We start from the raw sequence: 25,640 nt of genomic DNA, 5'->3' as shown, positions 1-25,640 counted from the left end.
TTTCATTTTTAAATCCTCTTTATTGCTGTATGGGGTAAATATTAAATTAAATTAAAACTGATATTTTATGAAATCTGAATCTGAATTGATATAAGAACAACTTGATGACTTAAAGAAATAATCATTTGAGTCAAGTGAAAGAAGTTCATATTTATTATCTTATATTTGAACTTTTAGCCAAATCAAGGGCACTGTGTACACTTTATCTTAATTTCCTTGGTTAGAGTTATATTTTTGTATGATCATTTGTATCCTGTGACTGTGAACTTTTACATATTCATATAATTTGTGCATTATACATGCGTTAATTTATGCATTATATATGCATCTTCATGATAGGCATATATATGTATGTATATAGATATAGATAGATAGATATAGAAATAAGTGTCTTGGTGTGTCCCTAGTTTCTGTTATATTCTGCAGCCATTCCTGCTTTCAATTATAGATATAAATAAACCAGTCAATAAAAAACTTAAAAAAAATAAAATAAAAAATAAATTTTCAAAAAAAAAAAAAAAAAAAGATTGTGCTTTTACAACCTGTCCTGACCATGTGCACATGACTTATTTTTTTTCACCTCTGGATGTATGTATGACCACTTCTCTGTGGTATTGCAACTCTCCTGAATAACTTCCTGAATAGAGGTGACACTTTCATCATCCAAAGCAATTTTGTCAGGGTTAACAAATTCCATATAGGCACAGTGTTTAAAGTAATGGATTTCCACAAAATACAGAAATAATTTCATTGGGATAGAAAGATATAACCATTCATACAAAGAGATGCTGAGATAAAATGAACCCAATGATTGCAGGCACTGAAGAAAACAGGCAACCAAAATATCCATGAGATTGGCCATTGTGGAATAAATAGTTGGTGAGGGAAAAAAATCACCAAACACCCACACAAGGCAATATAAACCATATAATTTCAGTTATTGCTACTAACAGAATCTGTAATCAATCCTTCATCCTTGACACAGATCTGGCAGCCCTGATCTGGGGATTTTACTTTTCCCACAGAGCAGCATCACCTGTCTCATGAATGTGTCTGATTTCAAGACTCCAACTCCTGGTCTTGAATCCTAATAGTTTCTGCAGAGATTTGTCCTACAGTCCTAATGGCAGTAGCATATATTATTGATGAGAAATCTTAGTATTCTATTTTGAAGCATCTGCATGTAGATTATTGGCTCAGGCCATCCCCATGGTTAAAATGAGGTATTTGCTTTACAACTATAAAATTAAAATTACTCCCCAACAAGACATAAAAGGGGCCAGATTTCAGCTTCCACATCGGCATCAGAAACTGCAGCTTTTTTAAAAGTAGCATTTTTGGGCCCTGAAAAATATGCACATAAGTATGTAAATGTGTACATGTAAATGTCTGAGTTTGAAGCAAAGGAAAATGTTACTTAATTCTTATAATTTTTATACAGTTGCTTATAAGACAATCTGTGTCTTTTGCTTAAATATTAGGCAGAGGATTGATTTATTTTCAAAACTTTAAATTCCTAAAATTACTGAATTATTTTCAGAGCCTTAAATTCCTAAAATTTTGTTTTGCTGCTTTGATTTTGATCTGAAGTCAAGTTTGGTCTTTCTATGGACTTATTGGCTTCCTCTTTATGGTGGGAAGTAGGAACACACCAAAATGTAAGCCTTTATCACTTTGACATTATTAGAGGAAAATTTTGTAGGACATTAAAAAAATGGAGATTCCTGTTCATGAGGCTAGTTAATATTGTGAGAATTGAAAGGAAATGAGTATTAATACTGTTTGATAAAGGGTGTGAAGGAAGGGCTGGGGTTGTGCCTCACTGGTAGAGTGCTTGCCTAGCACTTGTAAGGCACTGAATTCAATTCTCAACACCACATATAAATAAATGAATAAAACAAAGGTTCATCAACATCTAAAAAAATTGTTTTTTTAAAAAAATGGTGTGAAGCAAGTTTTTTTGAACAGTAGAATATTTTATTTAATTTGAGAAGTTCATCAGGTAATTCAAAGGGCAAGATGCTCTAGGCTAGGGAACTGCTTAGGAAGAATATGAGCATTCCTGGAATGTATGGGGCAAAACTTAAGAAGTAGAAAACAGTCTATTTGGATGGTACATGCACAAGGAAGTTAGAGGGAGAAAAGTAAATGAATGTGGAAACTTTGATTCAATAGGCACAGACCAAAGTTTTCATTCTAGTTCCACAAATTGTTAGTTGTATGGCTATGTATTAACTCTTGACTTAAGGTTCCCTATATGTATAAGGGACATAACAACAGATTTTCTTTTTCTTTCTTTTTTTTTTTTTAGAGAGAGAGAATTTTTTTTTAGTTTTTTGGTGGATACAACATCTTTATTTTTATTTATTTATTTTTTTATGTGGTGCTGAGGATTGAACCCAGCGCCCCATGCATGGCAGGCAAGCGAGCTACTGTTTGAGCCACATCCCCAGCCCAACAACAGGTTTTCTTGCAAGGAGGACTATTGATAGTGCATACAAGTACCTAGCACAAATTACAAACTCAATGATAATAACAGTAAACATTTTATTTTATCTATTGTGTGAGAAATACCAATCTAAGTGCTTTATACATATTAACACATTGAATTCGCTCAGGAATCATATGGATCCACTGCTTTTATTAGCTGTTTCAACAGGTGAGGAAAGTGGTCTACATGGATACTGAGAAATTTGCCCAAGGTCACCTAGTGCAAAAGTGACAGTTGAACATTGAATCCAGGAAGGTCAGCTTTGCAGTTCATGGTCTTATGTTTAACTAAACATTGGGATGAGCTAGGCATGGTGGCACACTCCTATAATTCCAGCTACTTTGGAGGTTGAGTCAGGAGGATGGCAAGTTCAAGAATAGCCTCCACAACTGAGATCCTGTCTCAAAATGAAAATAAAAATCAACAAATAAAGAGGGCTGGAGAAGTAACTCAATAATAGAGCACACCTGGGTTCAATCCAGCATGGCCAAAAAAAAAAAAAAAAAAAAGATTGAGATGAGAGCTATGCAAATAATTTGCACTTGTAGTGGACTTAGTTCAACAATGTCACTGTTGAAGATGTAAATATGAATGAAAGGAGGAACAGTGAATGAGAAAAGGAGGTTATGATGTGCTCTGAGCAATAGTTAATGAGGGCTTGTTAAGATAAAATAAATGGAAAATAGAAGGAGGGAATAAATACAACAAGCATTATAGCATTAGGTGTTCTAAAGCTCCACAACTGAATAAATGAGATAATTCATATATTACAGCAAACTGTATAGATGTCGGTTGAAAATTTACAGATTGAGATATAACTTTTGGGACTGAAAAGAAAGTAAGAGAATCAAAGGTGGTTTAGCTTTTGAGCTTCAGTAACTAAGACAATTAAGAAAATTTTCAAAGAAATGGTTTCTTTATCCCTATTTTCCAATATATACTTTACATGACTCATAATCTCCTTTAAACTTTCCTAAAATATGTGGAAATTAGTTGATTATCTGTCCTATTGGTAAATATCCTTCTGTATCACTTTAAATAGGCTTTGTGAACAAAACGGGGGGCCTTTCTTTCTCAAATGAGTGGTTGGTTCATTCTAAAAAGAGACTATGCCAGGGACAATTAGTCCAAAACCTTAAGTGCATTATATAAATGCTTCATGACCTATGTTTATTTAAATGTAAAACATTGAAACATAAAAGTGCAAATTATAAATTGTTTTATTTCTGGTAGATTTTTGGTCTGTGTGCTGGGCAGTGAACACTATTTCTTTTTGTTTTTCAGCCAAAGGAAAAAGGATCTACAAGAGTTCATGCCCTGAACAATGTCAACAAGGCACTGCGGGTCTTGCAGAAAAATAATGTAAGTGACGAAGGCTCTGGATGCCATAAGGCAATGCGGTTAATGTTTGAATGAAGGCTTCAGCCCCCCAGTGCAGAGAAAGCATCCCAAATTCTCTTGTAAATCAAACTAGTTTTTATGAACAGCAGAAATTCTCGTTCCTTCATGTGTGCTTGTGGCTAATGTAGTCCAGGAAGCAAATGCATTTACAGAGGACAGGGAAATACATGACATAGATCTCCATGTTGTTTTAGGACTTTATTCAGTGCAACTCTATTTAGTGGACAAACTGATTTCTTGATAAAGCTGTGTTCTATACAACAAATAGATTTTGGCTGTATGTAATTTTATGTACTCAGTATGTTCAAACCTCATGGTAATGAAGTTTGAATTAAGCTAAAAATTATTAAGCATCATATCAAAAATATAAATTATACAGAAAAATAACTTTTTAATCTCAGGGTAAGAACTGCAGATTTTTTTTGTACTAGGTATTGAACCTAGGGACGCTTATTCACTGAGACCCATCTACAGCCCTTTTTTAATATTTTATCTAGAGACAGGGCCTTGCTAAGTTGCTTAGGACTTCACTAAGCTATGGAGACTGGCTTTGAATTCAAGATCCTCCTGCCTCAGCCTCCCAAGTCACTGGGATTACAGGTGTGTGCCACCATGCCTGGCTCAGATGTGTTTTTACCCTTATGTTTGGTTCAGTTTAACTGAATGGAAACATATGTTTTGTATTTTTAAAAAGTAAAAAAAAATACATAGCTCAATGAGTTGGCAGATTAGAGGAGTTCTAGTCACCTCTGAGCGACTTTGATGTTCGTTCCTCCTTCTATCATGGCCTTAAAGGCAAATGGTCCTCCTTTATGATTAACTTCTACAACCTTTCTAATCGACCAATACATTTATCAGGCACTTTTAGTAGCTTCCTAATTACATTATACCTCTTTTTCAAGGATAAATTCAAATACATTGATCACACACTCTTAAAATAACCATAAGCTGTGTTAGATTAGTAATAACATATACTCTCCCCCCCCAATGTTACTTAGTTCATCTGGCAGAGAGAGGGCAATTACACAGGATATAGAAGTGGAAAGTACATAGCAATTGGTTGATTTTATGAATTTAGGATCACTGTTACGTTGAGCAGCTGAAAGTTACTTTATAGAAATATTATTTTATTATTTTCTAAAGAGATTAACTTTAGATTTTCAATTTTTCTGCAGCCAGAAGAAAGTTGTTGGACTGATTTTCTCATTGTTAGTGTGATATACTTACCCTTTTGAAAGATAAGAATCATGTAAATTATAAAAAAATTAAGGTGTTTATAACTTACACAAAGAAAATATCCTTTAAAATATCAAAACCCCATATTCTATTTGAAACTGTAAGAGCAAGGCAAACAGCAAAAATACATAGAATTATTGGATTTAATTAATTAAATATAGTTGGATTTCCCCTACCAAGATAATGTAAGATTACAAAATAAGCTTTTGAATCTCCTATCAAATGATCAATTACTGTAGCTATATGTTTTCTTTGGTAAGAGTTTTAGGTTTTTGTTTTTGCCAAACTTTTACACATTATGAATATGTGGATTTCCTATACATATTATGATTACCAAATTCACAGTTTTCAATATAGGATCAGAAAAAATCTTGGCAATAAAGCAGACAAACCACTTAAGAATTCTATGTGACTTTGTGCCAAGTATTTATTATGTACAAAACCAAAAGCATGATTTGAAAAGAGAAAAATTAACCTGAACTTCATCAATAGTATAAGTTGTCCCTAAATTCTGGATATGAGCTCTGTTTTATAAGTTGCAAATATATTTTCCTTCTTTGTGGGTTATATTTTTACTTAATTAGTGATGAATTTTGGTAAATAGAATTTCTTCATTTTGATATAGTTTATTTTTTAAAATGTTAACTTTCATTTTTGTCCTGATTAAGAATTATTGGTCTAGTCAAGCTTTTATGATAGTATGACATTATCTATATAAGCTTCATTATTTTGCATTTGAATTTGCATCTATATTTCATCTGAAATTGATTATTGTATATGGTATGAGGAATGGGTTAAGTTTTGGTTGTTTTTCATTTGGAATATAATCAACACAACAACATTATTGAAATGAACATTGCTTCCCTGTTGCTCTTTCATTACCAGATATGACATAAAACTTTGTTAATACATATGTGTGCTTGTTCCTAGACTTCAATTTGTTTCCATTGTTCTATTTTTCTATATAAGCACAAATATCATGTCATGGATATAACTTTGGTTTATGATAAGGTTTGTTATCTGGCAGACTAGCTTCTCTCACACTATGAATAGAATAGCTCCTCCAAAACTTACATTAAAGTTGAATTGCCATTGTAACATTATTAAGAGAAGTGGCCTTTAAGAGGTGATTGGGTTGTAAAGGCTTCCTCCTCCTGAATTAATTGACATTGTTACCCTTGCAGTAGACTTCTGATGAAAGGATAAGTTCAGCTCCCTTTATACCTATCTGATTTGGTGCCTGCCCTTCTGCAGTTATACACAGAAAGAAAGTCCTAAACAAATGCAGATGTCACAGTCTTGAACATCCCAGTTTCTACATTGATGAACTTTATAATATTCTGTTGCTTACAAGTCACCCAGTCTGATATTCTGTTATAGCAGCAAAAAAGTGACTAAGACATTTCCCATTGTTGTTCTGCTAGATTTTCTGGGCTTTTTGGTCCTTTGTGTTCTATATTCATTTTATAATTATATTTCTTTTTCTATCATAAATCCATTTGAAATATGATCAATATTGGGTTAAATCTAGAGATCAGTTTGGAGATAATGAATGCATTTATCATACTGAATATTCCAATTTTCTCCTTTGATTTTCTTCTATATTTTAAAAAATTTATACTTTAAAAAATGAGGAAAAAATCCAATGAAAAAAATGGCCCATGTATTTAGACAAAAACTACTCAAAAGGAGGTATTGAAAAGTTCAAAAGTAATATAAAAATATTAATTCTTGGCAGTAATTAAAAATATTTAAATTATAACTCCAACATGATATCGATATAAACTCACCAATATGACTAAAATTAGGAAGAAAAATAATGACAAGTGTTGATAAAGATATGGAACTGGAACTCTCATAATTAACATAATAATTCAGATGAACATTAAATAAAGTCAGACATTATCTATAATGTCAAAATTGACATTTCCTTATGACCTAGAAGTTTTATTTCTAGGTATCCAGCCAACATAAATACATTTCTATGTTTACCAAAAAAATGTACATATGAGAATGTTTAAGGTAGTTTTATTCATAAAACCCCAAACTGAAAATGACTATGATATATTATAAATCAATGAAAATGAGGTAATGATATCTATATATAATGCACAGATTGTGAGTATCCTGAAATAAATTTGAGCAAAAGAGGTGAGATACTAGGTATGTCTACTAGGTATGCCTACTATTATTTCTTTTAACTAAGTTTCAAAAACAAGCAAAATACTTCCAAGGGTATAAAATTTAGGAGAGTGGTTAGATTTTTGGAAGGAATCAAGCAGTAAAATACATAAGGAAATTTTCTTAAAAATGTTCTATGTTTTGACATGTTGATTGTTATACAGCTACATTTAATTGTACAACCAAACTGTACAATTAAATGCAGTTTTCTATATGTATATTTCAACTAAAAAAAGAACATAAATGAGAATTGTAAGAAGGAAAAGTAGACCTGATATTACAACTTCCAAAACTCCAAATAATGAGCACATTTCACCACCCTAAACTGTCTAATGAAATTATTGAATGACTATGATAAATGAATATACAAAACTACAATGTGGTTAATGCAACATATGGATCTTTACTTTGAAGGCTACATTTCTTACAGAATATAGAGAACCTTCTAATATTTTATGGGAGAAATACCCCCAAATAAGGGTTTAAATTTAAAAAGCCTTCTAAAGCAAATTTCTACAATGCTTTCATTTGAGCCAGGGCTCTAATGGAGAAATGCATGAAAACATGGGGTTTCTGCATTAAAAGACAGAATCTCAAAAGAAACATTCTTATGTAGAAATTAAAACTCAGAGCAAATAACCTTGACCTGAGTTAACCTCAGGCTAAAAGACACAGGACACAAATGTTCAAAGGAACATGTATTATTCTTTTATATGTCTCCATTGTGTTTTAATAAAAAGAAGTACAAAATAAATGGAAAATATTACAAAGTACAACCATATTAGTCTCTGATTGTTATCATATTGAATAAACACACAATTAAGTGAGAGAATGTTCAAGAGCAGGATTCTTTACTAAAGATGAATTTGAACATTCTGTATCAGATGAATACAGCCTGAGACAGGGTAAAAATAAAGCAGTATGTTATATAAAATAGTAGATAGGACTAGTTCAAATTTCCTTTTAAAAATGACGAATTCTCAAATTATCATAGAAGATATTGTTTGGCAAGTTTAATAGTCATACCTTTAAAAATAGGTTAATATATTCATATTCAACACAGTTTTTACTAGTGTTTCCTATGTGTCAGGTATTTTAGGTGATTAAAGATACCGTAGTCAATGATCGGAGCAAACATAATCAAAAATAGTCCTTTCTGTTATGTAGTTTGTTATGTTTAATGTGCCCATATGATACATCACACTAAACATTTATATGTATATATATATATATATATATATATATACACATTTATTTGTGTTTATATAAATATATATATATATATAAATATGTGTGTGTGTATATATATATATATATATATATATATATATATATATATATATATAAAGAAGTGATGGACAGAATAGGAGGTATGGGAAGATCTCTTGGTTAAGTTTTTATATAAACCAAGACCTGAAGGAAGGGAAGGGGTATGGTATGAGCCAAGCAGAGTTAATAAGAAAAAAAAAACTTGAGATTTTTGAAAAAGTATTTGGAATGAGGACTCAGTATGTAGCGAAGATCAAGTATGGAAAAAATAAACATAGACAAGGGCAACAAAGAGGTAGTGGGTGATGGTGGAAGAAATGATTTGGTGAGCCATGGTTGGAGTTAGGACTCTGGTCCAAATGAGATGGCAATGAATAAAAATAAAAATGATGTTATAAATTAAATTGGTAATGGAAAAGGGTATTGAAAAAGTCGGTGATAGAATAATAAATAACAAAGAATAGTATATGGGAAATATTTTAAAATAGTACCTTTTTTAAAGAAAGTTATATCAATAATGAAAATAGAGTAAAGCTTATTGCTAAAGCTTAAATAATAGAAATACCAGTAGAGCCACAAACAAAATTTGTTGGAAATATATTTTTATGTAGAGCCTTTAAATCATCTTTGTAAGATTGTAACATGTTTAATAGGAAAACAATGAGAGTTTGAATAACAAAAAGATACTGCTGATTTAATAAATTTTCTATCTCTTGATACTCTGAAACATAGTAGGTAGTTATATAAAATATCTATTTATTATGATAAATCCCCTATAAAGTTGGACTTGGAGGAAAAGCAATAGTTTAGTAATTTCATTTATATCAATAAAACACAAATCTGAATTCTCAAGCAGGCATTCAGAAAAGTCTAGATCTGTCATTATTACAAATGCTCTCCCCTATCCTACGGAATGGACAGATCTCTATATCTATCTGGTGCTTTTCAGAGGCAGAAACATAACTTTCATCTTTAGTCCACTGAGGTATGTACTAATTTAGTCACTAAATAAATTCAAGTGACCTTGTGAAGCCAAGTATAACTGTCTTGGTGTGAAACATACTGTATATATACATAAACAAAGTTGAAAAGAGTAAAATGAGGGAAGTATTTACAAAAATGTGGGCAGGATTAAAGAAACTGTTAGTGAATAATGAAGTACCCCAGGATTGGGATTAACTAGCATGAGTTAATAACCCTTAATACCTCTAAATCAAAAGAGACACAGGGAGAGAAGGATTAACATAATGGAATCTCTAGCTTGGAAGAGGGCCACTGGGCAGCAACTGCAACCATAAATACAATCTGTAAAAAAAGTGCAGTTATATTTAAATCAAGACCTAGGGGTTTGGAATTGGGAGAAAATCAATACCTTGGCTTATCTATCCAAACTTACAATATCATTCTAGTAATGCTCATTGGTTAAACACAGCCAGAAGCTAGAGGTTAAGAGACCACAGGTGACAGAGTCTTCTCATACAAAGAAGGGACAAAGAAACTGGGTGGGTAAGCAGAGAGTGGGGCAGCAAACAGTATTATCAGCATCCCAGGTGTTGGTGTGTCTCCTAATTTTTTCCTAGGTAAAATGGGGACTTGGAAATCTGAATACCAAGAATCCTAATGTTGTCCAAGGTGAGCTTTGCTGGGAAAACCAAGAAACCATTCACTTTTTTTAATATAGAGCAGATTATGCTTAGTGAAGCTAGCCTATCCCTAAAAAACAAATACCAAATGTCTTCTTTGATATAATGAGAGCAACTAAGAACAAAGCAGGGAGGAAGAGCAAGAAGAAAAGATTAACATTAAACAGATACATGAAGTGGGAGGGAAAGGGAGAGAAAAGGGAAATTGCATGGTAATGGAGGGAGACCCGCATGGTTATACAAAATTACATATAAGAGGTTGTGAGGGGAATGGGAAAATAAACAAGGAGAGAAATGAATTGCAGTAGATGGGGTAGAGAGAGAAGATGGGAGGGGAGGGGAGGGGAGATAGTAGAGGATAGGAAAGGTAGCATAATACAACAGTTACTAATAGGGCATTATGTAAAAATGTGGATGTGTAACCGATGTGATTCTGCAATCTGTATTTGGGGTAAAATTGGGAGTTCAAAACCCACTTGAATCAAATGTATGAAATATGATATGTCAAGAGCTTTGTAATGTTTTGAACAACCAATAAAAAGAAGAAAAAAAATATTTATTTTTTAGTTTTAGGTGGACACAGTATCTTCATTTTATTTGTATGTGATGCTGAGGATGGATCCCAGTGCCTCACACATGCTAGGCAAGCACTCCACCACTGAGCCACAACCCCGCCCTGAAAGTATTCACTTTTGAGGCCATATATTTACTCCTGAGAGGGATAGGAGGTGACTTCTGGCTACTTTTGAGACCAGATGACATCATATTATTTCCCATACTTCTGAGAAAAATTAACTAAAAATGTTATTGAAAGGGAAATTGTCCTAAAGAATAAATAAAAAATAAAACAGATTAATCTCTAATAAATGTGATCAGAAAAAGGAAGACAGGCTAAAAGTCATTTCTGATTTCTCTTTTACACAAATTTACTACAGGCACAGGAGAACATTAATGTATTTTAAGAAGTTCCTACCACATGTACAAATTAAAAAGAGATATTAGGATGCAAAAAAAAAGTCCTTAAGTATACAAAAGAATTTTTAAGATGCATATTCTTTGATAATAATAACATTAGAAATTAATAATACATTTATAAATTCAGTTCAATTAATTTAAAATGCATTGAGGAAGAAACTAGGAGTACAAAACCACATTTGTAGAGGAAAAATTAGTCTCAATGAAAACCCATGAGAAATGTTTTAGGTTATACCCAGAGGTTCAATTTTTGTCTTTGCTTTTATGTTCATTAAAAAAAAAAGATAAAATAAATTGAATAAAGCTCTCAACCAAAAATGTTACAAAAAGGGAAAATGCTCTACGGAAAGTAGGAACTAAAGACAGATGAAGAAATTAGGAAGAAGAAACACTAGATAAATTTAGGAATTAGTTCTTTGCAATAAAATAAAACAGACTAATCTCTTATAAATGTGATCAGGAGAAAGATTGTAAAAAAAACAAATGTAAGCAATTTAAACATAGAAAATATTAAAGTTAAGCACAGATGTATAGAAGCCAAAAGTGGATTCTACATAGAAATTTAGTCTCTATTATTAAAAAAAAATCAATGAACTGTGACACCAGATGTATGCTCACTCATATTTGTAAGAAATTGATCCTTGCTAATAGCAAAATCATATAAATATCATCCCAATTGTATAGACTTATCCACAAATCTAGAGCAAGTGCTTACCATGTGAGAGGCCCTGGGTTCAATCCCCACCAACAGTATATACATACATACATACCAAAATTCAAACATTAGCCCATTCTTCTTAAAGGGGTAAAACAAAATGATAAAAATTCATTGCCTTGTGAAATGCAATTGATTAGAGTGGCATACTGAATATAATTACAAATCTACAACTATGTCAGCTAATATTAAATCATTTTAAATCAGTAAAATCCTAGTTGTACAACTAGGATGGATTGTCACAGTAGTTTTTTTCTAAGAATCTTTGATGGCTTCAGAATTCATAAAATGTAATGATGTATTTCTTGGGAAGAAAGAAAAGAAGCAGCTTCTTTTCAAAAGGATACTTTTTCAGCAGTTTCAAAATCTTCTTGGGTCAAATTCATTTTGTTTTCTCCTCTTTCCTGTAGAGTGTCTCCTCTACTTTAGCCTATTCCTCTGCCATAAATTATTAGTTGTAGCATATTCCCAAGTTTCATACTTGTTACTTGTTTAACCCTGTTGCTCAGTTTCCTTTCCTTTCCAGACTTCTAACTTGTGATTCATACTTGAATGCTGCTCACAACTTAGCTCTGTAGAGCTTGGGTGCCACATTCATGTTCTGATTTGCATTCACCAGTGTGGCTGTTTTAGCATAAAGTGATTCCTGCTATCAATAATTTATTTTGGAAAACCACTTATTGAGAAGAAATTACTTCTAAGTACAGTGATACCTTTATTACAATATTTGCTGAGAGCAAAGCTCATGTGTAATAAAATAGGCCGCGGTTTAAAAAAGCAAACCAAAGAAAAGTACGAAATCCTGTGAAACAGGATGACACTACCAAGTGTTTATGCTTGTCTCCACACTGGCTCTAGAGAAAAATGTATCCCCAGCTTCCATTTATTTGTGATTTACTGAAGGTAGACAGAACAAATCCCAGGTAAGAGGGAAACATCTCTCATATAGACATACTATAATTTCTTAACCTTTCTCACTCTTGTTTGTCATCAGTCCCCTTCATGAGCCATTCTTAATTCACTTCTACAGTTCTTTTTCCCCTGTTTTCTGAAATGAAAAAGGGATATTTAATTGGTTTAAATTAAACTAAGGTGTTTTTCTTTAGATATTACTAAGTTTTCTTCAATGTGATTTCTCTGCAAAGATATTTTCATTTCTATTCATTTCCTGTCAAATGAATATTTTCTCACTGCTAAAGAATTTTAACAATTACAAATATAATATAACTATCAGTGGGGCTTAAATGCTATCCTTCAAGTGATTACCATCACTGTCTTCCATGTTCAAATTGTATCAATTCCAGTGCCTTTCAAAGAGTCTTATAAAATGAGTAGTATAAAAATATATCCTAGGAATGTAACTAGGAGTTTGTTGATTTAATATTAACTGACATGGTTGTAAATCTCATAATTAGGTTAAATATGGCACTCTCATTTTTCCAATTAATATCAGATCTACAACATGAGATAGCACAAAGCAAATAAGATCGTTGCTATATATTATTAAACCACAAATCCAAAGTCAGTACTTTAAAAACCTAGAGTGAAAATTCAGATGTCAATTATGGTCAAATCTTCACTTAATCACATCATTGAAACTTGTCACTGAATTAGATTGAATGGTTGTCAGATGTCACTGATCTCAAAAATGATATAGTGTTCACTCTTCCTGGCATATGAACTTAGATAAAGAGGATTCTAAACTGTTCTTAAAACTAGTATTTTATGTGTCCTTTAAATATTCAAAAGCTTAAATAGTCATATAATATACATTTTGGAGTGTGTCAGAATGTAATATCTTTCACTGAATATAAACTGCTTCCATTTATCACTCAAAACTCCAGTGTTCAAATATAAATCTAAATTTTAAAGTTAATTTATATTAGACAAGTATTATTTCTTTCAATAAATTTTCATTCTGCACAATAGGCCTATAAAATATCTGCACCTAATATGCATTCATTCCCAAAGATCTAGGAGAAGTAGACTCTATTAACTCTCAAACTCACCAACTGTAGGGTATTTGCCAAAAATTTTCATGATTTGAGATCCATTCCATCATCTGAGAAATATGCTAGCAGTCGTTGCTGTATTTCTTCCAAAGTATTCTTCTGCAGAACATAAAAATATACACAAACATAACTTGGGTTCTTTAAATTCAAATTGGAGTATGTTTTCATTTTAATTAATTTGATAAAGTAGGTGGTTTAACCTTTTTTTGTAGACATCTGTTGATCAAGGTAAAATACTATTTTTTTTCTGCAGATTAAACTTAAGTGTAGGTAGTTATTTATCTATAACATATACATATAGTGGTGTGTTGGGATAATAATTATATGGCTAAAATTATATTTTTAACATTTTTCATATTATAATAAATGCCAATCTTTTAACCTAATTTTTTACTTCAACCTAAAATTATTTGAAATCAGTATACATGACTTAAGCTTAGAAAGCTTTGGTTATATAAGATTGTTGCTAAAGTGGCATTCTATATTGCCAGATATAAGCTGGATATATATTTCTTATGAAACTTCAAATTCAACAATATTATATTAAAAGTGTACATATATTTTACCTTTTTTATATTGTGAAATTATTGTTGATGACAGTGTCCACTTTCTCAAGCAATGCCTTCTAGTATATAATTCCCCATAGAGGAAATTTTGCTGAGTTTAGTTGTAGTAGCTACTTTGCCAGAAAGTTTGGTTTGCATTTCATGTAGGCTACCTTCATTGAAACTTTTATTTTGATATATATGTTTTACTTTCTTTCACACCTAAAATATTTGTATATTCATAAGATTATTCAGACTGCCTCAAAACTTTATTATTAAGGATAATATAGGCAGTGTATAAATAATTGAAAACACAGTACTATTAAAAAGAATTCCCTTGTGGTGCAGCATTGTGATCAAAAGCTCATTCAAAATATAGAGAGAATTTAATTATTTCACTCATCTCTAAGCAGTTTGATGAAACAATACATTTTAAATCTACCTCTAATTAGTTTAATGGAATGATACATTTTTAAATCTACTTCTGTCTTCAACCTTCTCTGTGTGCCATATGGCAAGTAGTCAAAAATATTTAATAAGTGACAGAATATGTGAAACTTACTCACTGGAAGTAGGGACAGTATCTTCACAGTGTGTACCTTTAGTTAAATTTCATGTCATATTCTGGGTCAAATGTGCTTTTAAAAAGTATTTTCCTATGTAAATTTGCATGAAATAAAAATAATATTTGGAATGTGGGTATATGATAGGGAATAAAGAAATCCTGCCAAATGGAGAGCCAGGTCCCCAACGGCAATATGTCCTACTATTTACATTGTATATATTGAGCAATTCATCTTTTAATAATAAAAGATTCAATGCATGCATGTGTCAATGGAAGAAAATAGGTATTATTTATGCCTATAAGTCTTTAAATTTTAAATAGTGTAAATTTTACATGTGGTTAAAAAGCACATGCTGAAAGACAGTGAAACTATTTTGCCTTTCCTGCATTTTTTTGGTCTTTAAATGCATTATATTTAGAAAGATTATATAAATACTTGAGCTTCTCTTGAATATGGAGAAGTCTCTTTAGCTTGACTACATGATGGAATACGATTTATAAAAGGCATTTAACACATTTAAAAAGAAAATCTGTTCTTCTGGAATGTTGGAAGGAACTTCTCAGGTTATAGACACCTTATGAGAAATACTATATACCATTCTCTCTTCAATGAATCGTATTCTGCTGTTCTTCTTTCTACAAAGCAAATTTAAAGTAATATAAATGTGTACACATTAATAATCTCTCACAATATCATCACATTTCATGTTTACTCTTATGATTTTCTTAAATATTATTAAATCTTGAATAGATCTACATAATATTTATAAGTACTTGTATAAATACTTTCACTATAACCACCATGGATATCCAAAGCTAGTATATATATAGAAATTATTAGTGATAGAGCTAAAATTTACATGCATGCTCTGAAGGCATGTGGAATAAAACAGAACAGTGAGGTTTCTTGCCCATTTTGAGTAAGCAAAGAAAGAAAATGTTCTTCCACAAGCTTATTTATAAGCTAAACCACCTGGAACTGACAATTCTGAAATATTTATATATTGATCTTAGAATTACTAAACACACATACACTTACATAGAAAATCAGAGGTTTTGTTCTAAATAGTAGTGTGGGAATAGAAAAGGAGCCCCCTCCAATTCTTGTCTTCATACCTATAGAATGGACAACACTGGACGATTCCATTCTAAAACCCCATTTTTTAGGACTTTTCATATGCATTTTTAGAAGCTTGCTCATTCTGACTCAAGGGATCTTTGAGAGTTCACATTTATACAGTCTACTGGAATCACAATAAGATTCCATTATGGAAAGGCAAATGGTAGGAATATTCTGTTCTCCAAAATTACATTTGAATATAGCATCTTCTAAATATAATAATGCTAAACTGAGTCAGAATCTAATATTCTTTGTGAGTAAAGTCTTAGGCCTATTGACAGGAACTCCAAAAGCCAAGAGTTATATGTATGTATATGTATATATATATATATATATATATATATATATATATATATATATATATATATGTAAACCTATTCTAAATATATTCATTGCATTCTATTAAGTTTCACACATAATATCAATTTTCATACCTAGTAATTTCATATGAGGCGATTTTATTGTGCAGAATAAGAATCCAAAAATAATTATTCATTTAACATAGATTTTAACCTATTTTACCCTACCACAGTTCTTTAGCAATTAGATTGCTGAGAATCCTTAAAAGACATAATTGCAGATCATGCATTAGAAAAAAATAGTAAAAGAGAAGAAATAATGTTATAGTGTGGCAATGATTGTTTAAGGGTTGCTAATAATGGCAGGGGAAGTGTTGTTTCATACCCAGAAGGCTTAGGAAGGAGGATTACAAGTTTCTTTAAGGCCAACCTGGGCAATTTAGTGAGACTCTGTCTCAAAATAAAATTAAAAAGAGCCGGTTATGTGACTCCATGATAGTATGCTTACATAACATGTATGAAGTCCTGGGTTCATTCCCTAGAAACATAGACCAAAAACAAGCAAACAAAAAAGAGTAACTAATAACAAATTTGAAAGCACTATAATTCAAGAGCTAAAGGTTAAGAAATATGCCATTATAACACAATAAGCATGTGATAATTCATACTCAAAATTGACCTGACTTGTGAAAACTTCAAGGCTAAGATGAAAACTATCAACAAGAAATACCCTTTGGGCAAGACAAAAATATTCTTCCTTCTCTAGACCCTTTATGATAATTATTGTTATTTCTCATAATTGTTGGTAGTTTGAAGAAGAGATGTATATCAATAGACAAAACATAATCAAAATAAATAATGTTCTTTGTCTACATGATGATGCATAATATTAACTTGGTAAAATAGTAGTAAGACATTTGGGGAAGAATACTCCAGGTACAATTAATGGTATATCCCTCAACTTCAAATCTGGTTTGAACACTGATCTTGTGGAAGCTTTGTCTATCTTGATATTGTTTCCCTCTTGGTTAAATAAACATAAACATAAAATGTAGAGAAACTGTAATATTTACAATATACTGGGATATTGTCATGGGCACAATGAAAGCTGTGTTCAGAGATAAATGTATAATTTTAAAAGGTCTCTTAAAAGATAGAAATAAATGAATTAGTATTTATTGTAAATATCATAAGAAACAATAACCAAAATTACAATCAAAATACAGGACTAAAAAAATAGGACAAATCCATTTCAAAGTTGACTCTTTGAAAAGATGAGCAAAATAGACAAAGCTCTTCTAATACTAACAAAGGAAGATGAGAATAAAAACACACAAGATTAGTAATGAGAAAGCCTGCATAAAACATTTAAAGAAGAAATTAAGAGAACACTGCAAGCAATTCTATAACAATAATTCTATAAAAATTCTAGGAAATGGATGATTTCCTAGTACAATGCAAATTACCAAAATTAAGAAAAGAATAAGGGGAAATTAAACCTAGACTAATTACTTCAGAAAGCATTTGTATGTTATTAGAGATCCACCATTCAAAAATGTACTAAAAATCTTCTCAAATGAATTTAACTAATTCCTATATTTTAGTGGTTTCAAAGTATATGAAAAAAGAAAACTCCAAATTTCCTTTTGTGATGTCAGATTAATGTTAGTACCAACAGTCAGGAAACATAAAATTAAATAATAAATTAATAAGACAGCCTTGTATTTGAATAAAATTCTATATTCTATGATATAAAATTGCTTATAATCACATCTAAGAAGTGGTAAGAATTAAATAAATGTTAGCTTCTAGTTACAAAGTGCACTCAAATTTAAGAAGGAAAGGAAAACCACTCTACAGAAAAAAAAGGAACAAATCATATTAAGAAAATTCACAGGTAGAATTTAATGGTCAATCATACAAAATATATTCGAAATATACTAGTAATTACGGAAATAAAAATATAAAAGCAAAATAAAAAGCAGGAATGCCTGTTTATAGTGAGATAAGAGCCTGCTTTTAAAAATGTTTTTACTAGTGCTATATATATAGTAGTGGGGTTCATTTTGATATTTCTACATATATGGAATATAAATATATACCACTGGCTAAAATAATAAATCCTAAATCATTTTAGAAAAATTTGTGGAAGTATCTACTAAAATTTACACACATATACACATTTACATCCTTTGACATAGAAGATAACTTTCCTGACCATTACTTTTTAAACAGCAGAACCATCCACATCTGAGGATCTATGTACAAAAGTCTGGCTCTACATTATATAAAGTGGTAAAATAAATCAAACATATAAAAACCTAGAAACAAAGTGAATGTTCACCAACAGGAGAATGGCTAACCACTCTATGATAATCCAAACTATGAAATATAATATAGCCATTAAAATGAATGAATAATGGGATTATTATTTGATAAAAGCAAAGTTCAATGCTATCAATATATTATCTGCCTTTAGTCTTTAAAAATTATACCTATGTTAAATAATACATGAAAATTCATAATTCAATAATCATATAAAGAGAGGAAAAATATGAAAGAGAGTTGTTCACTGAATTTGGGTGAAAAAAAGAGCAGCAAGCGAAACTGAAAATAAAAATTATCTCAAGAAAAATAGGAGAGCATCATATGAAATCTCATTCAGACATTTGTGGAAAATGAGAAATCAAAATCTTTAGCTTTTTGAAATGTACAGTACCCTACATTATTGTTATCTGTGGTCATCATACTGTGAAAATTGTACACCAGAACTTTTTGCTCCTATGTAAATGTACCTTCTTAGTATTCATTGAGCAGCCTTACCTCATCTCTCTCTCCCCCTTACTTTCACAGTCTAGGTGACAGTTCAACTCTCCAGTTCTATAAAATCCACTTTATTGAATTTTAGCTATGAATGAGATTGTGTGGGATTTTTTTCAGTGTCGGGCTTATTTCACGTAACATAATGATCTATCCATGCAAATCACATAATTTAATTCATTTTTATGACTGAATAGTATTGCATTGTATATAGGTACTACATTTTCTTTATCCACTCATAAGTTGATGGACACTTAGGTGGTTTCTATTGGTTACTGTGAATAGTGTCACAAAGGGGAGTGCAGGTGTTTCTTTGACATACTGTTTTTCATATCCTTTGTATATATACAAAGTAGTAGGATTGTGCTATTTTTACTTTTTGGAGTAACATGTATACTGTTTTTCATAGTGTCTGCACATAGTGTCTTACCACCAGTGTGCAAGAGTTTCCTTTTCTCTATATCTTTGCCAGGATTTGTTATCTTTTGTCTTTTTGATAGCAGCCATTCTTGCTATCGTGAGATGATATCTCACTGTAGTTTTGATATACATTTCCCTGATGAGTGATGTTGAACATTTTTTCATGTGCTTCTTGGGCATTTGTATGTCTTCTTTTTTTTTGAGAAATGGCTAATAAGGACTATTGCTCTTTTGAAAATCAGATTCATTTAATGTTTTGTGTTAAGATCCATATATATTATAATATTAACCAATGTATGGTGTGCAAATATTTTCTCCCATTCTGTAGGTTGTCTCTTCACTTTGCTTTTTACTTGCCTATGGAGAAGCTTTTAAGTTTGATGTAATACTGTTTATCTATTTTGGTTTTTAATGCATGTGCATTTGTGGTCATATCCCCAAAATTATTTTTTAGACCAATGTCATAGAATTTTCTGCGTGTTTTCTTCCCCTGGTTTTACAACTTCAGGTCTCATATTTAAGTCTCTAAATATTTTTAGTTCATTTTCTGTATATAGTATAAGATAAGGGTCTGATTTTATTCTTCTGCTTATAGATGTACAGTTTTCCCAGTATCATTGCTTGAGTGTTCTTTCCCCTTTTTGTATTCTGGCATTTTGAGCAACACCTATTGAGTATAAATATGTGGATTTCTAGGCTCCCTATTCTGTTTCATTGGTATATGTGTCTTTTTTTTTTAAATGGCAGTATCAGTCTGTTTTGATTACTATATATTTAGTATAATTTGAGGGAGTGTGATCCCTTCCAGTTGTTTTTGGTCAAGATTGCTATTACTATTCAGGTTTTTTATGGTATCCTATAAGCTTCAGGATTGCTTCATTTATTCCCTACTTTTGCAAAAAATGTCATTGGAATTTTAATAGAAATTATATTTAATATGTGAATTTCTTTATAATATGTAGTGAAGGCATTTTAATAATATTAATTCTTTTAATCCATGAATAGGAGATGTCTTTCTATTTTTGTGTATTCTTCAATTGCTTTCATCAATTTTTGTCTTTAATCATTTTTAATTATTTCAATGTACACATCTTTCACCATCTTGTTTAAATTTTTGTAAATATTTTACTTTTCTAATAATTTTATTAATGAGATTGTTTTCTTGATATTATTTTTTAAGATAGTTTCATTTTTAGTATATTGAAACAATATTGTTTTTGAATACTGAGTTTGTGTCCTACAAATTTATTGAGTTTTTGTTCTAATAATGTTTTTGAATAGTCTATAGATATTTCTATTTGAGGAAATGAGATGATATTTTCACTTCCCCCTTTATAATACAGATGATCTTTCTTTTGTTTAATTTCTCTGGCTAGGATTTCTAATAATAGGTGAAATAGAAATAGCAAGAGCAGGCATCCTTGTGTTCTTCCTGATCTTAAAGCAGAAGCTTTTAAATGTTCACTATTGATTTGTTAGCTGTGGGTTTGTCTAACATCATATTTATTATGTTAAGGTATCATTTTAAACACGGGTAACTGTACAATTAAGTTACATTAAGTATATTCCCATTTATGGACAGTAATTACCATTATTTATTTCCAGAGGTGTTTTTATGTTTGTCATCCCAAACCTAATTTACCTGCATTAAACAAAAACTTCCCATTCCCCTCTCCCTGGTCTCAACTTCCATTCTTTCTATCTCTATGAATTTGACTAGTCCAGGTTCCTCATATGAGTAGAAGTATGCATATATTTTATTTTTTGCCTTATTCATTTCTTTTTTGATACATTTATTTTTGTTATTTTTAGATATACACGACAGTAGAGTGTATTTTGACATATTATAATAAATATGCAAAGTATATCTTTTTCTAATTAGGATTCCATTCTTGTGGTTGTACATGATGTGGAGTTTCACTAGTGGTGTATTCATCTATGAACATAGGAAAGTTCTGTCAGATTCATTCCACTGTCTTTCCTATTCCCATCCCCCATCCCTTCCCTTCATCCCCCTTTGTCTAATCCGTTGATTTAGCATTTTTCCAAGGTTCATGGATGTAGTTTGTATCAAAGTTATTCCTTCCTGGGGCTAGGGGTTGTAGCTCAGTGGTAGAGCACTTGCTTCACACATGTGAGGCACTAGGTTTGATCCTCAGCACCACATAAATATAAATGAATAAATAAAGATATAGTGTCCATCTACAACTAAAAAAAATAAAAAATAAAAAAGTCCTTTCTTCCTCTCTCTCTTATTGAGGATTGTACCCAGAAGTGCTCTTCCACTGAGCTACATCCCTAGCCCTTTTAATTTTTTTTATATCAAGATATCTCATTCAATTGCCCAGGCTGGCCTTGAATTTTTAATCTTTCTGCCTCAGCCTTTCAAGTAGCTGGTATTACAAGAGTGTACTGACATTCCCAGCTAGAATTTCATTTCTTTTTAAGACTGAAAATATTCCTTTGCGTGTGTGTGCTATTTCTACCTTTTGACTACCATGGATAATTGTATGCCATGAACATTGATGTATAAATATCTGTTGAAGTATCTGCATCCAATTCTTTCTTCTTTTTGATTCTGGGTATATACCTAAATGTGAAATTGCTAGAACCTATAAGATTGTAATTAGTTTTCATTATATGATCTCTTATTACCTTGTGAATTTCTTGATGTTTGGGATTTTCCTTAATCATCTTTATTAGAACTGAGCACAATACCTGAACATAATAGAAATTGGACATCACAAAGGATTTTATGAAGATAAGCAAATGGAGAATCCCTCTCCCTGCTCACAGTGAAAAATTTTATAACAGTGGATAGGGACTGCCTATTCCTTGCTCCAGATCTCCACAGGATTAACTATGTGGCAAGTCAAAACATTACTGTCAGCAGTAATTCCCCTTATGTATTTCCTAAAAAAAAAATCACATTGTTTTTTGCTTAAATAATTAAGTCATCAACAATGCAGTAAAATTAATTTCTATGAAAGCAGAAAGGTTTTTCCTTTTTGTGCTCTAAGTATGTTAGTGCTTAGAATGTAGGCAAAATGTATTTGTTAAATGAATGAATCGATGCATTAATGGAAAATAGTGGGTTTCCATTACAGAGAAAGTCTTCATATACTGCCATATGAGAATCTCCATATGAAATGTAAATGATAGCACTTTAAATTTTTTTGCAGTTGTAGATGGACATAATGCCTTTATTTTGTTTATTTTTATGTGGTGCTAAGGATTGAACCCACTGTGTCACACATGCTAGGCAAGCACTCTGCCACTGAGCTACAACCCCAGCCCAATGATGGCACTTTCTTGTTGGTGAATTATCAGTATATTCTGGAATCTTACATAATTAACTATAATATGACCAGGATATCAACATTAATCAAACCCACCAATATTATTCATATTCCTGCTATTTTACTTGGACTTATACGTATGCATATGTATATGTGTGAGTGTGCTCTCTTCTAAACAGTATCATCACATGTGTCAATTTGTGTATCCATGTTCAGAGTCAAGATAAAAGACTCTTCTGTCTCTACAAGGATCCCTTTTATTGCTGTTTTCTTACTACCTTTACCTAACCCACATTTCCTATCCCCATTCCCACCCTCTGAAAATTGCTACTCTTGTCTCCATTTTTATGATTTTATATTTTCAAGAACTGCTATATAACATGATGATACAGAATGCAATATTTTGAAGATTGGCTTTTTTCCCCACGTAGGATAATTTCCATGATACTCACCCAAGTTTCTGCATGTATTAATAGTTTGTTCCTTTTTATTTCCGAGTATTATGTAGTGGTATGGCTCTATCACAGTTTGTTTAGCTATTCATCCTTGAAGAGCATCTAGGTTATTTCCAGTTTTTGACTATTACAAATAAAGCTAGAATCATGTGTATGTTTTTGCTTAAACTTAAGTTTTCATCCCTTTAGGATAAATATTGAAGTGCACAATTCCTGTATTATATGCTAAATACATGTTCAGTTTTGTAATAAACTGCCTAATTCTTTTACAGAGTGACTGTACTATTTACATTTCTACTAGCAAATTTTGAGCAATCCAGTTCTCCATATTTTGATCAGAAATTGAAGTAGTCACTTTTATTTTAGTCTTTATAAATGTATAGCGATATCTCACTGATTATAATATGCTTTTCCCTAATGTCTAATAATGTCAAACATCTTTTCATGTGCTTATTTGTCTGACTCTTATATTAGACTTGACCACATCAAAAATGTTAGCAGCATAAGAAGGAGAGGTGATAGTCTTTGTTTTGTGGGCCCATTGCAAAATGGAAGCAAGAGATCAAAGCTGAGAAAGCCAAAACTACTTTAAAACAATCCTCTCTTGTGGTAACTAATTCATTTCACTCATACATAATCCTCTTCTTGGAAATGGGTGTTAATCTTTCTGAAGGTGATGTCCCTTCTGAACTTAAGCTTCTCTCACTAGATCCCACCTCTTAAGTTTCAATCAACTCTCAATACTATTACATTGGGGACCAATCTTCCAGCACATGAACTTTGTGTGGACATAACACATCCAAACCATAGCACAGATATTTGCCTTGAAAAATGAAACCCTACTAAATTTTGATTCACAAATTCAGTCCTGAGTTAGGAAAAGAAAATTAGTCATTAGTGCTATTGTTTGTTAAAGCTCTAATACTTTTCTAAAAAACATTAAAAGCATAGTCTGAGCAAGATAGAAGGACCTATGAATAAACTTACCTTCTCTCTTTCTTTGATCCCTCCCTCCCTTCGTCCCTCCATCTCTCCCTCTCTCCCTCCCTTCTTCTCTCCCTATCTCCCTCCTTTCTTCTCTCCCTCCCTTCCTCCCTGGCTACTTTCCTTCCTTCCAACCTTCCTTCCTTCCTTCCTTCTTCCCTCCCTCCCTCCCTCCCTTTCTTCTTTAGTTTCAATTCTACACCAGAAAGAATATCTTAAACATCTTATATGAGTTGTCACTATTTGAGACTTTATTTGGTGATATTCTGATTGGTCTTTTTAATCTTCAGTAATCTATTCACATGTTAAAAGTATTTTAACTTCCTATCTCTGCATATGTGTTTGGGGATGCTTGTTTGTTAAGGAAAGTGAATTTACAAATGCATATTTTTTTCATTTTTAGATTATTTTTTAAAAGCTGTAATGCTGCCTAGGTTCTTAATAATAGCTAAATTCAATTAGCTTCACATTTTGTTTCCTTTACAAATAAGTATTTTGTTTCCTTCCTTCAAATGTTATTTTTCCTTTTCTTAATAGGTCGATTTAGTGAATATTGGAAGCACTGACATAGTAGATGGAAATCATAAACTGACTCTTGGTTTGATTTGGAATATAATCCTCCACTGGCAGGTAAAATCCTAATGATTGTTTTCTTTTTGGGTAATATGTTATACATTGCTAACCCTTTCTTTCATTTTTTTACCTTTTGACCTGCAAAATAAACACACATTCCTCTAACAATAACAAGCCATCTCTATAGTGCTGCCTTTTAAACTGACACAACTCATAACATGTTAGATATTAAGAATCTGGAGATCATAAAGTAGGATCTGGTACATTTGTAGGAATATTTTCCAATTTTTATTTCACTGAGTAAAGATGAAGCAACAAAGGCAAAGTCCCAAAATAGTAAATGTTTTTTTTTCCACAAATATATGTCTTATATAGTATGACTATAATTAAATGTATAGAATTTTGTAAAAAGAAAGGTATCCTTTTTAAATCACTATCAAAGTAATAAGCTTTATTCAATATTGCATATTGTTAGTGTAAAAGTTTAGTTGGATTGGCTCTGCATGGTGCTGCACACCTGTAATCCCAGCTACTCAGGATGCTGAGGCAGAAAGATTGTAGGTTTGAGGCCAGCCTAGGCCACTTAGTGAGACCCTATCTCAAAATAGAAAGAATGAGGGCTGGGGTTGTGGCTCAG

At 31.5% G+C, this 25,640-nt stretch overlaps 1 protein-coding gene across 7 annotated transcripts in view; it reads left to right on the top strand.

The window, feature by feature from the left end:
* Window positions 1-25,640, top strand: part of Dmd (dystrophin) — a 2,062,171-nt gene that overhangs the window by 331,780 nt on the left and 1,704,751 nt on the right. For all 7 annotated transcript variants that reach the window (XM_071606751.1, XM_071606753.1, XM_071606749.1 and 4 more), the window contains exons 4-5: window positions 3,776-3,853; window positions 24,968-25,060. In XM_071606751.1, coding sequence (XP_071462852.1) covers window positions 3,776-3,853; window positions 24,968-25,060 — 171 coding nt within the window. The remainder of the gene's footprint in view (window positions 1-3,775; window positions 3,854-24,967; window positions 25,061-25,640) is intronic.

This window comes from Marmota flaviventris, chromosome X (genome assembly GCF_047511675.1).
Source record: "Marmota flaviventris isolate mMarFla1 chromosome X, mMarFla1.hap1, whole genome shotgun sequence".
NCBI classification, from domain to species: domain Eukaryota; kingdom Metazoa; phylum Chordata; class Mammalia; order Rodentia; family Sciuridae; genus Marmota; species Marmota flaviventris.
The sequence above is the reverse complement of the archived record's forward strand: the minus strand, read 5'-3'. Positions and strand labels throughout refer to the sequence as shown.